We start from the raw sequence: 13,520 nt of genomic DNA on the forward strand, positions 1-13,520 counted from the left end.
AGTCCAAGGACAGTGCTCAGGCCCTGAGCTCAAGCCCAGGACTGGCAAAAAAAAAAAAAAAAAAAAAAAAAAAAGTGAATAACCAATCTTTCCATAGGGAAAATAAAAAAAACACACTCTTTTTTTTTCTTTTTTGGGAGGCGGGGGAGGTCAGTTATCATGGGGCTTGAACTCTGGGCCTTGGCACTGTCCCTAAGCTTTTCAGCTCAAGGCTACCGCCCTACCTCTTGAGCCAAGGACTACTTCCAGTTTTCTAGTAGTTAATTGGAGGTAAGAGTCTCTTGGTCTTTTTTTTTTTTTTTTTTTTGCCAGTACTGGGCTTGAGCTCAGGGCCTGAGCACTGTCCTTGGACTTTTCTCAAGGCTAGAGCTCTACCACTTGAGCCTCAGCACCACTTCCGGCTTTTTTCTATGTATGTGGTACCGAGGAATCGAACCCGGGTCTTCATGCATGCTAGGCAAGCACTTTAACCACTAGGCCAAACTCCCGGCCCTGGTCTTTTTTTTTTTCTCTTGGTATTTAGTGACCGGGCTGGCTTTGAACCTTGATCCTCCGCTTCCTGTGTAGCCACCACACCATGCTAAAAAAAACACACTCTTAAGCCTTACAGAAGCAAATTAATAGGGGCCTTTGGTGCAAATGTGTCTATCTAGAATCAAAACTGGCCGTGGTCCCTAAAGCAGATGACTTACTTGCATTTGTTAAAAGCTTCAATGGCAGCTTTCCATTCTTGATGTTCAAAGCGCAGCATTCCTGAGAGGTAAGCTGTGTAAGCCTGTAAGGGAGTAGAAAAACAACAACCAGCGTTCTAGCACCATCTTCCTCTAAGGGTTCTAACTCTGTCATCACATCAAGAGTACAGAGATGGGCCAGGCACTAGTGGCTCATGCCTGTAATCCTAGTTACTCAGGAATCTAAGACCTGAGGACAGCAGTTCAAAGCTAGCCTGGGCAGGGAAGTCTAAGAGACTCATCTCTAATTACCTAAAAGCTAGGAGTGGAGCTACGGCTCAAGGTATCCAGGCCCTGAGTTAGGTACCACTGAGGACAAAAAAATGAATACTAAGCTGGAAATGTATTGCTCAGGATATACGCTTACAAAGCTCTAGGTCCTGAGTATAAATTTCAGTACTGAAAACAAACAAACAAAAAATAAAAAACAAGGAAACAGACATATTTGGGGGGCAAAGCAGAGGTAGGTATCAAATCCAAAACCAGCATGGGATACATAGTGAGTTCAAGGCAAACATAAGCTACATGAGACTTTATCTCCAGAAACAACAACAAAAATCAACCAAAGCTGAACACTAGTGGCTCATGCCTGTAATCCTAGCTACTCAGGAGGCTGAGATCTGAGGGTCCCAGTTGAAAGCTAGCCTGAGCAGAAAAGTCCCCATCAGACTCTCATCTCCAATTAACCACTCAAAAACCAGAAGTGGCACTGTGCTCAAAGTGGTAGAGAGCCAGCCTTGAGTGAAAGAACTCAGAGACAGCACCCAGGCCCTGAGTTCTAGCCCCATGACAAACCAACAAAAGAAAAGTTAAAATACCGCTGGACATGGTGACACATGGCTATAATCTCTACTGAGATAGAGGATTTCACATCCGAGAATGGGCTACAAATAAGACTATGTCTCAAAGAAAAAAAAGTTGTCATATCTTTAAAAAGAAAATCAGAAAGTTTTTCCTCTTTCACTATTAACAGTGAAAGTTATTCTGTTCATCTATAGTTTTGTTTAAAATTTTGAATTCATACCTATAATCTCCATAATAAAACAAAGCTAGATGCGAAGACATTAACCTGAGCCTCCAACTTGGTCTTGGCATCCACTCGATTGCTCTCACATAAGCGTTCTAATTCTTCTGCATGCTTCACAGCTTTGCGAAGGCGTGAGAGCAAATGAAAGCGTTTTCGAGGTTCAGTGTTGGCTTCCTGTTTGAGCTGCATGGCATAGCTCCAGGCTCTTTCAGCATCCATCAGGACCAGCAACAAATATCTACACCAGACAGAAATGGGAGCTGAGCAACGAGGACCAGGAGCATGAGACACACTCTCCTGCCTCTTGGCTTTCCACCATCCCTTCCCCTGAGGGTTCCCTTAACATTAAGTTGCAAATCAGCAACTCCTATCCCAACCTGACCCCGTCTCCACCCCAGTTTTTTAGTCATCTACTGGACACAGTTAATGTAAAAGCCTCTAGCGTGCAGTGCATGCTAATTCATGACTGTAATCCTAACACTCACAAAATTCCATGAGACACCAGTCCAATTAAGCACCAGAAAATTGGAAGTGGTGCTCAAAGTGGTACAGCACTAGCCTTGCCCAGGCCCTGAGTTCAAGTCCCACAACCAACCTCCCAACCCCATACACACAAAAAAAAATCCTAGCACTCAAGATGTGGAAGCAGGAAGATTTTGTTTTTATTTTGTGCTGCTTTGAGCCATATGGCCATTTCCACTCCCCCCCCCCCCCCAGTTAATTGTAGATAAGAGGTTCACATGCTTTTCTTGCCCAGTCTGACTTCAAACCACAATCCTCAGATTTCAGCCTCCTGAGTAGTTAGGATTACAGGTGTGAGACACCAACACCCAGTTAGTCACTAGTTTTGGGGGTTTTTTTTGTTGTTTTTGTTTTTTAAATTTTGCCAGTCCCAGGTCTTGAGCTCAGGGCCTGAGCATTGTCCTTGGGCTTTCTCAAGACACAGTACTTTATTACTTGAGTAGTACTTCACAGCACCACTTCCAGCATTTTCTATGTATGTGGTACCAAGGAATCGAAACTGGGTCTTCATGCATGCTAGGCCAAACTTCTGCCCCTGCTCCCCCACCCCCCACACAGAATTCTTAAAGAAGCCATTAAGCCTCCTGAGCCTCTAGAACACAGGAAAAGTAAAAAGTGCTCACACATATAGTTGCTAAGACCGTCACATGGAGTAATTTAGATATAACATCCTGCTCTTCTAACTGTCCAATAAATGTGCTAGAACGATGGACTTGGCTCAATGCACTGAGCAGTTAATACCTATTATCAGTCAGAAGATCTTCAGTTACTTTTTTCCCTGTGAATTTGTGTCTGTTCCCCATTTTAAAGTTGAGTGTTTTTCGGAGACGTCTTTGCCTGCGGGAACAGTAGCCCCTGAAATAAAATATAAATGAAACTCAGTCAGACAAGCTACTAGAGTAGCTTGGGTAGGAGATTCTATGAAGGTCAGAGGTAAGGGGACTCTATTTATGTGACATAACTGGCAAACATTTATTGTAAATTAAAGCATATAAAGCAAAGGCTAGGTGCCAGGGGCTCACATACTACATACTCGAGGATCAGATTAGAGGGTTTTGGTTCAGTTCCAGTCTAGTCAGGAAAGTCAATGAGACTCTTATGCCAAGATAACTTCTCCCTGTACGCCCCCCCAAAAATAAACAAACAAAAAACCCTGGAAGTAAAGCTTTGGCTTAAGTGGTAAAACTCTAGCCTTAAGCAGAAAAAACTCAGGGAGGCATCAGGTCCAGAGTTCAAAGCCCCAGGAATGGCACAAAACCAACAAACAATGAAGGTGAAAAATGGCTGGGCACGTCTCAAAGGACAGAGTGCTGCCTAGCACACAGAAGGACCAGAATTCAAGCCCTGCACTGCCCAAAACAAAAACCACACACACACACACACACACACACACACACACGAAATAATCCCCTACCTTAGGAGAAGTAAATAAATTGAGAAAAGCATTCCTAGTCATCTTTGCTTAAAGAGTAGACAGGACTCGAGAGTGCAGTTCAACTTTTGGTGCCAAAACAAGGGAAAAAGAGCTGAGTACTGGTGGCTCACACCTGTAATCCTAGCTATTCAGGAGGCTGAGATCTGAGGATCATGGTTTGAAGTCAGCCCAGGCAGGAAAGCCTATGGAATTCTTAAAAACACCAAAAAGTTGGAAGTGGAACTGTGGCTCCATTAGCCAAATGCTAGCCTTGAGCACAAAAACTCAGAGACAGCACCCAGGCCCAGATTTCAGCCCCAGTACTAGTACCAAGGGGAGGGGGGGGAATGGGAACAGGAAGGTCTTAAAGTAGGGCTAAAGCCTGGAGTAGAACACATAACTGCTGTTTCTATGCCAGCTATGTTCAGGGCTAAGCATCTCTTTGCTAATAACTATCAGCCTAGACTGATATTCTCCATGAAGAGTCTGGAGAATTCATTCAACTTGGAGTTGAATGACCCCTCAATGAGTACACAGCACATCCCTAAAAAGCACCTTTTGCCCATAAATCATTTACCGAGAACACAGCAGTAAGTGTGAACATAAGCAACAAAAACAGTGGATTAAGAGACAACAAAATGTTCAGTGTTGGTATGCTCATGTCTGTAATCCTAGCTATGCAGGAGGCCGAGATCAGAGAATCTCAATTCAAAGCCAACCTGGACAGAAGTTTGTGAAACTCTTCTCTCCAATTAAACATCAAAAAGCAGGAATTGGAGCTGGGCATGGTGGCTCATGAATCCCAGATATTCAGAAGGCTGAGATCTGAGGATCTTGGTTCACAGCCAGCCCAGACACTACAAAGCCCATGAGAATCTTATCTCCAATCACTCACTAAAAAATAGGAAGTTGGGCTGTGGCTCTAGGGGTAGGGAGGTAGCCTTGAGCTGAAGAGCTCAGGGACAATGCCCAGGGCCCAGGGCCCAGGGCCCAGAGTTTAAGCCCCATGACCAACCCAAAAAGAAAAAAAAAAAAAAAAAAAAGCCAGAACTGGAGATGTGACTCAAGTTCAAAGTGCTAGCCTTGAGCAGAAAAGTCCAGGTACAGAGCTCAAGCCCTGAGCTTAACCCCAGGACAGTGCAAAAAAAAAAAAAAAAAAAAAAAATGGTTTAAATGGTAGAATACCAGCTTTGAGGAAAAAATGCCAACTGAGAGGTGGCCCTCATTTCAAGCCCCAGTACCAGCACACACAAAAAAAGGAGGAGTGGGCCAGGAGGGTGGCCAAGTGATAGAATGCTTACTTAGCATGCATGAAGCCCTGAGTTTAATTTCTCAGTACTACATACTCAGAAAAGGCCTGAATTGGTGCTGTGGCTCAAGTGGTAGAGTGCTAGCCCTGAGGAAAGCCTAAGAATAGTGCTCAGGCTCTGAGTTCAAGCCCCAGGATTGGCAAAAAAAAAAAAAAAAAAGGGGAGGGGGGAAAGGAGGCAGAAAGTTGAGTATTGTGATGACTGGATTTATGAACTTCACTGGACTGTCATCACTACATTTGTGTCTGACAATTTCTTTAATAACTGAAAAGTCAGAGCATAGGAATGCCCTGCTTAGAATTCTCTCAAGGCTTTCCATGACATACTGGTAGCACCTGAACTCATTACCCTGGCCTGCTGAGCCTGATGTATCCTGGTCTGCCTTCTTCTCCCACTTGATCTCAGATCATGGCCTACCTTGCTCAATCTTCCTGGGCCAGATACAGTGGAGAAAACAAAGTTTTAGCAAAGAAAACAAAGTTTGGATATCCCATCATGACCTCCATGGATGGTGTCCACGATACTGACCTGTACCTCTGAAAGTCTCCATGCCGCAGGCCGTGCTGCTGCTGGGATTCCTTAATAATCTGAAGAACTAGAGCCAAGATTAAGGAAAAGCTTATAATGGCAAGAACCAAAATAATCAAAACTCGTACTATTAGTGATAAGCCTCAGCACTTTAAACATTTGTGAAATATCTGTATCCATTTTAAATAGTATCTTGTCATACAACAAGGCTGTTTGTAGAAAAGCTAATTCTTCAACCTGTTACTACTATCAAACTTAAAAAGGAAGTTATTGCCATTGGGAAATTGCTGAACCCAAGCAGTTAAAAAAAAAAAAAAAAAAGGCAGAGATACTAAATGCCGGCTATAATTATAGTGGCTCCCAGCCGTTTCTACCTAGATTACCCACTTTATTATTCACACAAATTCAGGTTAAAAGTAATGTCGACTACACTTCTCTTGCTAAATCTCATTTTCCTTAACAGCTGCAATGCTTCCAGGGAATCTCATTCACACATATCAACAAAAATAGGCCACAGATACCATAAAAATATTGAAAGTTTTAAGGAGGATCATGCCTCAATTCCTAGCTGCTCTCTACAGGCAGAAGTTGGAGGGCTGTGACTGGAGGCCAGCCATGACAAAAACTTCAAGAGACACCTTCTCAAACAATCGAAGCTGGGTACTATGGTACATCCCTATCATTTCAGTTACTCGGGAGGTGGAAATAAAGGGATAACAGTCCAGGTCAGGCTGGGCATAAATGTGAGACCCTATCTCAAAAATAAGCAAAGCAAGCTAGCCACATTGGCTCACATCTGTAAACTTAGCTATTCAGAAGGGTGAGGTCCTGAGGATCAAGATTCCAAAAACCTATGAGACACTTCATTTCTAAAATAATCACCAAAGTGACTCAAGTGGTAAAGTGTTAGCTGAGCAAACACAAAGTCTTGAGTTCAAGCCACAGCCCTGCAAAACATAAAACCACCACTACACATAGGTCACAGTTTAAGTGTCAAAGGCACTTAACTTTCTATAATCCTACTGATTCAGGAGGCTGAGATCTGAATATTGAGATTCAAAGCTAGCCCAGACATTCAAATCCAAGAGACTCATATCTCCAATTAACCACTAAAATGCCAGATGTGGAGCTATGGCTCAAGTGGAAGACATCAACAAAAACACTAAGCAGGAGCAGCCCAGAGTTCAAGTCCTAGTACTGGCAAAAAAATAAATCAATAAATGAATAATCCTTTTAAAGAATCTTGGGCCAGCTCAGTGGTAGAGAGTACTATGCATGTTCCATCCATGGTACAGGGTTAAAAGAAAAAAAGTCCTTACCAAACTGCTGTCCTTTTAAAGAATCTTACAATATCTGACTAGCACTGGAAATGTGGCTTAGTGGGAGTGCTTTTCTCAGCCTCCTGAGTAGCTAGGATAATAAACAGGCATGAACCATCAGTGCCTGGCTAAACTTTCTTTTTCTTTCTTTTTTTTTCTCTCTCTCCCTCCCCCCCCCTCCGGGGGGTTGAACTCAGGGCTTGGACAATGTCCTTGAGCTTTCTAGAGGCAGCGTTCTGCCACTTGAGTCACAGCACTACTTCTGGCTCTTCTGTTTATGTGGTACCGCGGAATGGAACCCAGGGCTTCATGTGTGCTAGACAAGCACTCTGCCACTAGGCCACACTCCCAGCCTTTAAAGAAAGCGTAAGTAGTAGTAGCTTATACACTCAAGAGGCACAGGAAGGAAGATTATAACTGAAAGCCAGTATAGTTACATAGCTAGACCTTGTCTCAGAAAAAAAGAAAAACCTTACCCCCCCCCAAAAAAAACCCCAAAACCCTCACACACTAGTGACATAAGCACAGAACTAGAAACCAATTCCCCCAGGGGTCTTGTGCAGGCGCCAAGACAAAAATGCCTGCGGACCTTTCAAAAGGAAACCACCACCTCCTAACGTGAACAGGCCAGCAGCTTCACCGCGGCCAACCTTTGCCTCTACTTCCGAGGCATGGAGCGGTGATTTTTTTTTTTTTTACAAGCCAAGTCTATGACAGCTGGCGGCCAAGACTAATTTAAAAAAAAAAAAAAAGGCTAAATCGCCAAGACAGTAGCTTCCTCGGCTCAGTTCGGGGCCTGGCGGGGTGGGCCCGAGGCCGAGCCCAGCGCCAGCCCTCCGAAGTGGAGACCTTAACCCCTGCCCACCAGGGCCACCTGGGAGAAAAGCACGAGCCCTCCCCGAGCCGGCCTGCAGACGACGGGCGTGCGAGGAGACCCCCGACCAGACAGGCACCGGGCCTCTGCGCACCGGAGGAATCGCTGGGGAAACGGCGCCCGCCGGGCTCCCGGCGCGCCCGAGCAGCCGGCCCGCCGGGCTCGCAGCCGGCCCGCCCGCCCCGGCCCTCCAGAGCGACACGTCGTCACTGGGACGCGGGCCGTGACTCTAGGATACTCTCCAAACTCAGGCTATCTCCGAACTCTTTGTTTGCCTTCGATCCGGCGGAAGGGCGTTCGTTCTCTTTATTCTCCTCTCCTCCGGCGCCGCGTCCACCGCCACTGCCGCTGCCGCCGGTACCGCCGCCACCGCCACCCGGGACCTGCTTCTCAGCAGCCATCTTGCCCCTGCGCCGCAGAGCAGGACGGGAGAGAGAAGGCGAGATGGCCAGCGGAGGGAGAGAGCGGGACCGTCTAGCATGGGCTGATGGGATTTGGGAGGACTGGGGTTCAGAAGCCGGTTCCCGTTTGTCGGAGCGCGCCTGCGCACTTGCTGGGTGGCGAGATGGCCCGGCTGTGATCCCCACCTCCTGTCTGTCAAGGTCGTGAGAAGTTAGAGATGGACGTCCACCTCTTAGATCCCGGAACCAGGAATCAGCTCTCGTCCCGCACATCAGGGTGTGCATCTCAACACGAAGAAGGCTGAGGCAGGGATGGGGGCTGTGGCCTAGTGGCAGAGTGCTCGCCTGAAACGCACAAAGCCCCAGGTTCGGTTCCTCAGTTCCACATACATAGAAAAAGCTGGAAGTGGTGCTGTGGCTCAACTGGCAGAGTGTTAGCTTAGAAGAAAAAAAAAAATGCCCAAGGACAGTGCCCAGGCTCTGAATTCAAAAGCTGGAGGCCAAGCTGGGCGCAGTGGCTCCCGCCTGTAATCCTAGCAACTCAAGAGGCTGACATCTGAGGATCAAGGTTCAAAGCCAGCCTAGGCACAAAAGACCTTATCTCTAATTAATCACTAGAAAACGAGGAGAAGCGGGGCTGTGGCTCCAGAGGTAGGGTGATAGCCTTGAGCTGAAGAGCCCAGGGCCAGAGTTCAAGCCCTGTGACCCACAAAAAAAAAAAAAAAAAAAAAGTTCAAAGCCATCTTGCGATACAGAAGATAAATAGAACCATTTGGCAGTTTTATTGCTATTATAAAGGTGATAAGTGATGTACAAAGGGGTTACATTTACATAAGTCAGGTAAAGAGTTCTTTTTTTTTTTCCTTTTTTTGGTCAGTCATAGAGCTTGAACTCAGGGACCAGGCACTGGTCCCTGGGCTTTTACAGAGTACATTTCTTTTGGGACAATGTTGTCCCATCCCTCACTCTCTTATTTTCTCTCCCATCCCCACCCACAAGTTGTACAGTTCATTTTCAACACAGTATCCAATGAGTACCACTGCTGTATTTATTCACCCTTTGTCCATTTCTGTACCCCTTGCTGGCCCACCCAAAGACAGATAAACAGAACAAATAAGACTAAAAGAAGAGAAAACAAAAACAGCAACAAAGAAAAAACTTCTTGCCACTTCCTGGAATTCATTTTGGTAATTATTTTACATGATCAGATGCACAGAGGCATTGTGTCTTTGTGTTTCTCTCCTAAGAGAATCCTCCTTTGGTCTCACTGTGTGTGAATGCCTCGACTCCTGTATCATCTATCATGTCCCAAAATATTTTAGGTCTAGCTTCACATATGAGAGAAAACATGTTGTCTCTGTCCCTGAGCTTGGCTCACCTCACCGAAATTGGCCTTTTAAAGTAAACCTGCTGCCTGTAGTTCAGGAGGTGGAGGAAGTGAAGCCGTGGCTCAAGTGATAGAGCCCTACCCTTGAGAAAAATAGCTCAGGGACAGTACACAGATGCTGAGTTCAAGTCCAGAGACCAATGCGTGCGCATGGATGCACATATGGGCACACACACACACACACACACTTCTGATTGGGACCCAAACAAGACAACAAAAGCTAAAGCGAAATTTACATTGCAACAATGAAAGGTTGTGATTTCCAGACTCCAGGAACTGGGAAGTTGAAGTCTTATACAGATAGTCTTATATAGATAATTCAACCACACAAATGACTGACCCTGAAACATATATAACACCTATTGCAATCTAAACACGAACCAGAAAAACATGCCACATGTGCATAAGGACTTCAATGTTTTGAATTTTCTCAAAGGTTTCCTTTGTTTGAAATCTGTCTAGAGTAGAAAGGAAAAGATTTGATTCGGATTTAATGAACTGGCTTTGGTCCTCATACATGCCACTGCATTCTCTCCTGGAGCTTCTGAGAAGTAATATTTACTGGAGTGTGTGTGTCTGCATGCACACGCATGCTTATAACAGTACTGGGGCTTAAAAATCAGCGTCTCCAAATCTTACTTGGCTTTTTCACTAATGGCTGGTGCTCTACCACTTGAGACACTCCCACTTCCTGCTTTTTTGGCTGTTACCTGGAGATGAGAAGCTCATGGACTTTGCTGCCTGGGCTGGTTTCAGACTGTGAGCCTCAGCTCTTGGCTAGGACTACAGGCATGAGGGTGTGCGCGTGTCCCTTCCAGGTACTGGCCACAGGACCAGGCACTCTTGCAGGATAGGAGGCATTTGCAGGGAAGTCGGTTCACCAATGAAGCTTGGATTGGGGCTGGTGGATCAAGCATGGGGTCACTCCAGCCAGATCAGGGAGCCGCTGCAGGGGACTGGCACCAGCTCTGGCACCCTTTGGCTGCTGGCTCCTTACCCTGGCCCTAGCTCACCCCTGCTCAGCTGCCTGCAGCTCCAGCAGCCTATAGTACTGTCAGGTCTGGTTCTTCTCCCCAAGCCCCAGACTGGCTGCTGGAGCCCCTGAAAGCCTCAGGTTCCCCAACACAGGAACATCTAGGAGTCCTGGGAGCAGAGATCACAGGCCAGGTTAGTGGCAAGGTCAGCCCACAAGCCCAGGCAGTCCTTGTGCCCATTTTTTGCACTCATTTTCCTGGTGGGCACCATGGGCCAGTCACTAGTCCTGGCTGTGCTACCGCATCCTAGATGGCTGGCTGTTCAGCTGCCTGCTCTGCAAGACTGTGCATTTCATCTTCCCACCGTGCATGCCAGCAGTTCCACGCTGGCCTCTGTCTCCCTGGACTGGTGAGTGAGCAAGCTAGCTAGTGATCTAGAATTTCAGGGCTGGCATTCAGGCAAGGGCTGCAGAGGCAGGAGGGTCATGAAGGGTTGGGTCAAGACAGCAAAGGAGCTGGAGGCAGTGAGACCCAAGAGGCCACACTGGAGAAAGTACAAAGAATGGACAACCATGGGGTTGCTCAATTAGATCCTTCCTAGGACTGAAGGCTGAAGAATTTGGCTCTCCAGAATCTCCTGCACCTGACAAAAAGTAGCATTTCTCCGTGCCAGCCTGGTGCTAGAGTGATTGCTGTGCCCATTTTACAGAAAAGCTCTAGTTTGTTAACACCTTTAAGCTTAGTCTACTGGGAATAGTTTGCATGAAGTGAGTTATCTCTTAGCTTGTTGGCTTGGGTCTTGACTGTAAAACTACTCCTGTAAAATCCATGCTGAAGTCTAAGGCTCCCTAACACAGACCAGGCCTGCCTCCCCCACCCTAACGCCCCCTCATCAAGGGCTCAATGAACATTACTATGGTTCTCCATCCTCAGCCTGAAGCATACAGGACTCAGGCAGAGCTTGAAAAGACAGTAGGAAGGATCGGGAGGTTGGGATGATTTGATTTACTACAATGTCTCCAGTGTGCTGGTACTGAGGCTTGAACTCAGGGCTTGGGTGCTGTCCCTGGGTTTTATCCATTCAAGGTTACTACTTCACCACTTGAGCCATCCCTCCACTTCCAGATCTTTTTTTGTTTTTTTCTGGTTAATTAAAAGTAAGTATTTTCTGGACTCTGCTGCCTAGGCTGTCTTTGAGCCACGATCCCCGGATCTGTACATAGGATTACAGGCGGTAGCCGCTGGGGTCCGACTTCCCAGTTCCTTTGGGCTAATTTGATGTGTGGGTGCTGGGTGCACCTGTGACACCTTCGGGCCTGTGGCTTCCTTCAGGCTGTGCCTTACCTGCTGCGTCTTCCCTGTGTGCGGGGACAGTCACCGCCTCCCGGGTGACTTTCGGGTCCCCTGCAGGGGGAGAAGGGAGTGGCAGGAGTTGGCACCTGCCCTCCAGGTATGGGGCAGGGTAAGCCCACATTGGGGCCCTTCCTTGAGAGTGGGTGTGGGGCTAGGGGTGCACAGCTGCGGCTCAGCGCCCGTTCACCCCAGGGCTCCATTCCCGACCTGGCCCCTGGTCATCTGGCCACGCCCGGGGGGCTCATGGTGTGTGTGTGTGGGGGGGGGAGCTGGCGCCGCTCTTCTCCGCTCTTCTCCAGGCCCTACCGTTGAGGCAGGCCAACCTGACCGTGCGCCCCCTGGTGTGGGGCGCGCCGCCCTGCCCCCTGCCCCGGACCCTGCGACCCTGCGACCCGCTGCCCGTGCTGGGTCTGGCTATGGTGCTACCTCAGGCCCTCTGGTGACCTCGTAGCTGTGAGAGACCCGGTACACAGCTGGCCAGGGGTAGGGTGACATGAGGGATCATCATCGCGGCCCTGCTCTTCCGCCTCTGGATGGCCCTCCACGCGCTCGGACTCTGCACTGTGAATCCTCCCCGACCGGTTTTCCTCCGCCAACTCCTGCCTACGCTCTGGTCTCTAAGCAATTCCCCTGGGATCTTTGCAAGCCAGGGGGGCCTGCGCCCTACCTCCAGCCATGTGTGCGCCTAGGTGGGGGGCACTCATGCTGGCAGACTGCCAGAGTCCATAGATCTGACCTAAAGTGCGCCAAATAGTGGGAGCCCTGGTCACTGATCCTGGGCTTCCCAACTGCTCAGCTTTAGTCTAGCTCCTGGCCCACCAAGGGACCCAAACATCTCCAAAAGCATCTTGGTGGAATAGCATGAAGGCACCAATGGCATTCGCTTGGAGGTTAAGGAACTGGAACCAATGGCCAGAGGCCTGCAATCCTAGCTACTCAGTAGGCTCAGATCCGTGGACTGAAGTTTGGAGACGGCCTGGGCAGGAAAGCTCATGAAAATTTTATCTCCAATGAACCAGCAAAAGGCCTTAAGTGGAATGGCTCAATGGTAGAACACCAGCCTGGAGTGAAAAAGCTAAAGGACAGCACCCAGGTAGAGTTCAGGCTCCAGTAGCCATGTCCCCATGCTTCATGCATGCTAGGCAAGCACTCTACCACTAAGCCACATTCCCAGCCTCTCTGAATTTCTTGTGATGAATCCCTGCGGAAAAATCTCTCTGGAGCCTCACAGGGGACTCTTGGTAGATGGATAGACAAAAGGCCTTTTGCTGAGCTACCAGAAAACTACAGCCTATGCTAAGAGCAGCCAGATTGAAATAAAAGGCCTTACTGGAAAACTTAGAAACCATGGGGCATCAAGAGTTGCCAACAGATCAACAGCCAATGTGGCTACAAGGGCAGGCACAGTATTTAAGTGGACTCAATGGCAGACATAACTTCACTTTTTTTTTTTTTGTGGGTCATGGGGCTTGGACCCTGGGCCTGGGTGTTGTCCCTGAGCTCTTCAGCTCAAGACTATCACCCTACCCCTTGAGCCACAGCACCACTTCCCCTTAATTAGAGATAAGAGTCTTTAGTGCCCAGATTGGCTTTGAACTTTGATCCTCAGATCTCAGCCTCCTGAGTAGCTAGGATTACAGGTGTGAACCACCGTGCCCAGCTATTTACTTCACTTCCTAC

General features: G+C 47.7%; 1 protein-coding gene across 1 annotated transcript in view; it reads right to left on the reverse strand.

The window, feature by feature from the left end:
- Positions 1-8,158, reverse strand: part of Srp68 (signal recognition particle 68) — a 31,085-nt gene extending 22,927 nt beyond the window's left edge. The window contains exons 1-5 of the mRNA XM_090350341.1: positions 7,964-8,158; positions 5,533-5,599; positions 3,022-3,135; positions 1,801-1,996; positions 693-775 (exon numbers count right to left, since the gene is read on the reverse strand). Coding sequence (XP_090206467.1) covers positions 693-775; positions 1,801-1,996; positions 3,022-3,135; positions 5,533-5,599; positions 7,964-8,126 — 623 coding nt within the window. The 5' untranslated portion in view covers positions 8,127-8,158. The remainder of the gene's footprint in view (positions 1-692; positions 776-1,800; positions 1,997-3,021; positions 3,136-5,532; positions 5,600-7,963) is intronic.
- Between the last annotated feature and the right edge of the window lie 5,362 nt (positions 8,159-13,520).

This window comes from Megascapheus bottae, chromosome 17, assembly GCF_031878675.1.
Source record: "Megascapheus bottae isolate mThoBot1 chromosome 17, mThoBot2.hap1, whole genome shotgun sequence".
NCBI lineage: Eukaryota > Metazoa > Chordata > Mammalia > Rodentia > Geomyidae > Megascapheus > Megascapheus bottae.